A 2,500-nucleotide genomic window follows, 5' to 3' on the forward strand; every position below is an offset into this window, starting at 1 on the left:
TTTATAAAAATCTGGCTTGTTATTGATGCCCATTCGTTTGATGCCCATGTGGTCATGAGGAGGACTCACACACTGTGTGTGTGTGTGTGTGTGTCTGTGTGAGTCTCTTTGTGTCTCCCTGTATGAGTAAGTGAGTGAAAGAGTATGAAAGAGAGAACCAGAAAATGTTTTTGATTGTTTACGAGTTAAAGAAAAATAGTGGCAAAAAGAGAGATTGATGTCTTTTTTGCATGTCTTTGTATGTCTGTGTGCGTGCGTGTGTGTGTGTGTATATATGTATGTGTGCATGTGTGTCTGTGTCTGAGTGTGTGCGTATCCGTGTGTGTACAGTATATGTGTTTACGTGTGTGTGTGTGTGTGTGTGTGTGTGTGTGTGTGTGTGCGTATCCGTGTGTGTACAGTATATGTGTTTACGTGTGTGTGTGTGTGTGTGTGTGTGTGTGTGTGTGTGTGTGTGTGTGTGTGTGTGTGTGTGGGAGCATGAGTGAGTTAGAGAACCAGAGAGCCTGTTTGGTTGTGCTCAGTCTCCTGTGCTGCTGCAGTAATGGGCTTTAAGCAGGAGCCATGCTGCTCAGCACTGAGGGGCGTGAGTTTGAATGAATCAACTCATGTGGGGGAATCGAGTGGTGCAAGTAGTCCGTTTACGCTTGGGAACTTGGAAGGCTCTAGAGTGCAGTGTGTGTACGTTTGCCAGTGATGTGTGTGTGTGTGTGTGTCTGTGTGTGTATGTGTGTGTGAGTGTGTTAACAACTGCACAAAAGAGCATGTATGTCTGCAACTGAAAACATTATGGAGAGGATGTTTCGAAACAACTAAAAGAGCATGGGAGCATGTTTTTAACCAAGAGAGAGACAGAGAGAGAGAGAGAGAGTTATGTATCCTACTGAGCATGAAGAAACATACACGTGTATGTATGTGTGTGTGTGTGTGTGTGTGTGTGTGTGGATGTGTGTGTGGATGTGTGGATGTGTGTGTGTGTGTACATACCTTCTCGTAATACTTGATCTCGTACTCGGTGCGGCTGCGGTTTGGGTAGCTGGGCTCCCTCCATACCAATGTCACACTACGCTGCTCAATCTTCTCGGCCCGCAGCTCACTCACCATAGAGGGTGCTGGAGAGATGGAAAAGGGGAAAAGAGAGAGAAAAAGAGGGGCTGAGATTAATAATTGAAAATGTTCCTATCTGAAGGGAACCCTTGCTTTGTATGAATATTAGATAAGACGGACAGTGCTATGCATGCATTTGTATCTCTCTCTCCCTCTCTCGGTGTGTGTGTGTGTGTGTGTGTGTGTGTGTGTGTGTGTGTGCATGTATTTGATTGACAGTTGAGTCACTGCAGCTTTGGTGCTGCAGGACTGATGATGATGATGATGATGGTGGTGATGACAATGAAGATGATGACGATGTCTCTGTTCAGTGATTGTGGGTCAGTGCTCCGTGTGTGGCTGTCCGTGTACTGCAAGAATGACTGATAACTGACGAGGAAGAACAGGTTTTGAGAAAGGCTTAACAAAGGTCATAAGAATAAACTTTTCCGAGGCAGAACCTTTTGATGTGCAAATTGGGCTATGATGGATGCCTCGTCATTGCTGAACAAATCTAAGAATTAAATAATATTTTATGAATTAGACTCTGAAGGGAGAAAAACAAGTCTTGACAAAAGCAGGTGACTAAACTTTGCACAACACAACCTTTTGATGTGCAAATTGGGCTATGATGTTCAGTAATGAATTATATCAATCAAAAATACAAAATTCTATTAATAGAACTAAGAAATCATCAGATTATTCAACAACATACGAGTTGAGTTGACAGAGTTGACAGTCTCTTATGATTCTATACTGAGCCCCAGCCTATACTCACTGTATTTCACTGTGCACTGTACATCTCAAATAAGACCTTGAAAATAATGAGCCAGTGAGATCATAGGATACTGAGATACAGTAGCACATGCTTTGGTGCAACCAGGTTGTAGTCAATGCAACAATATCTCATATATTACCATTAATGCACTATCTTGCCTTTGGCAGTCCTAGCTGAGCATACAAGGGGAAAAAAAACACTCAAGCTTGAAGTAGAAAATACATCTTATTTTCTTTTGACATCCTGACCGGCAGTCTGAACAGCCAATGAACAGAGCCGGCAGATGAGTGAGCGGGAGTGAGCAAGTCCCGCCCCTCTGAGCATGAGCACTGATGAAGAGATGATAAATGAGGCAGGACTCAGGTGAGAGCTGTCAATCAAGCCTCGTTAGTGAATGATCGACAGCCCGGGCTCTGAACATCCAACAGTGGGTCTGACAGGAAAACTGTACAGCTGGATGATCGAGCTACAACTTCATTTTTCTCTGTCTCACACCCACATGCGCGCACGCACACACACACACACACACACACACACACACACACACACACACACACACACACACACACACACACACACACACACACACACACACACACACACACACACACACACACACACACACACACACACACA

General features: G+C 44.1%; 1 protein-coding gene across 1 annotated transcript in view; it reads right to left on the bottom strand.

Moving 5' to 3' along the window:
* The window catches only part of LOC134072640 (ephrin type-A receptor 7-like), a 130,049-nt gene that overhangs the window by 28,120 nt on the left and 99,429 nt on the right, over positions 1–2,500 (bottom strand). Inside the window, exon 6 of the mRNA XM_062529430.1 lies at positions 988–1,112. Within this exon, the coding sequence (XP_062385414.1) occupies positions 988–1,112 (125 nt within the window). The remainder of the gene's footprint in view (positions 1–987; positions 1,113–2,500) is intronic.

The sequence above is a fragment of the Sardina pilchardus genome, chromosome 24, assembly GCF_963854185.1.
Source record: "Sardina pilchardus chromosome 24, fSarPil1.1, whole genome shotgun sequence".
NCBI lineage: Eukaryota > Metazoa > Chordata > Actinopteri > Clupeiformes > Clupeidae > Sardina > Sardina pilchardus.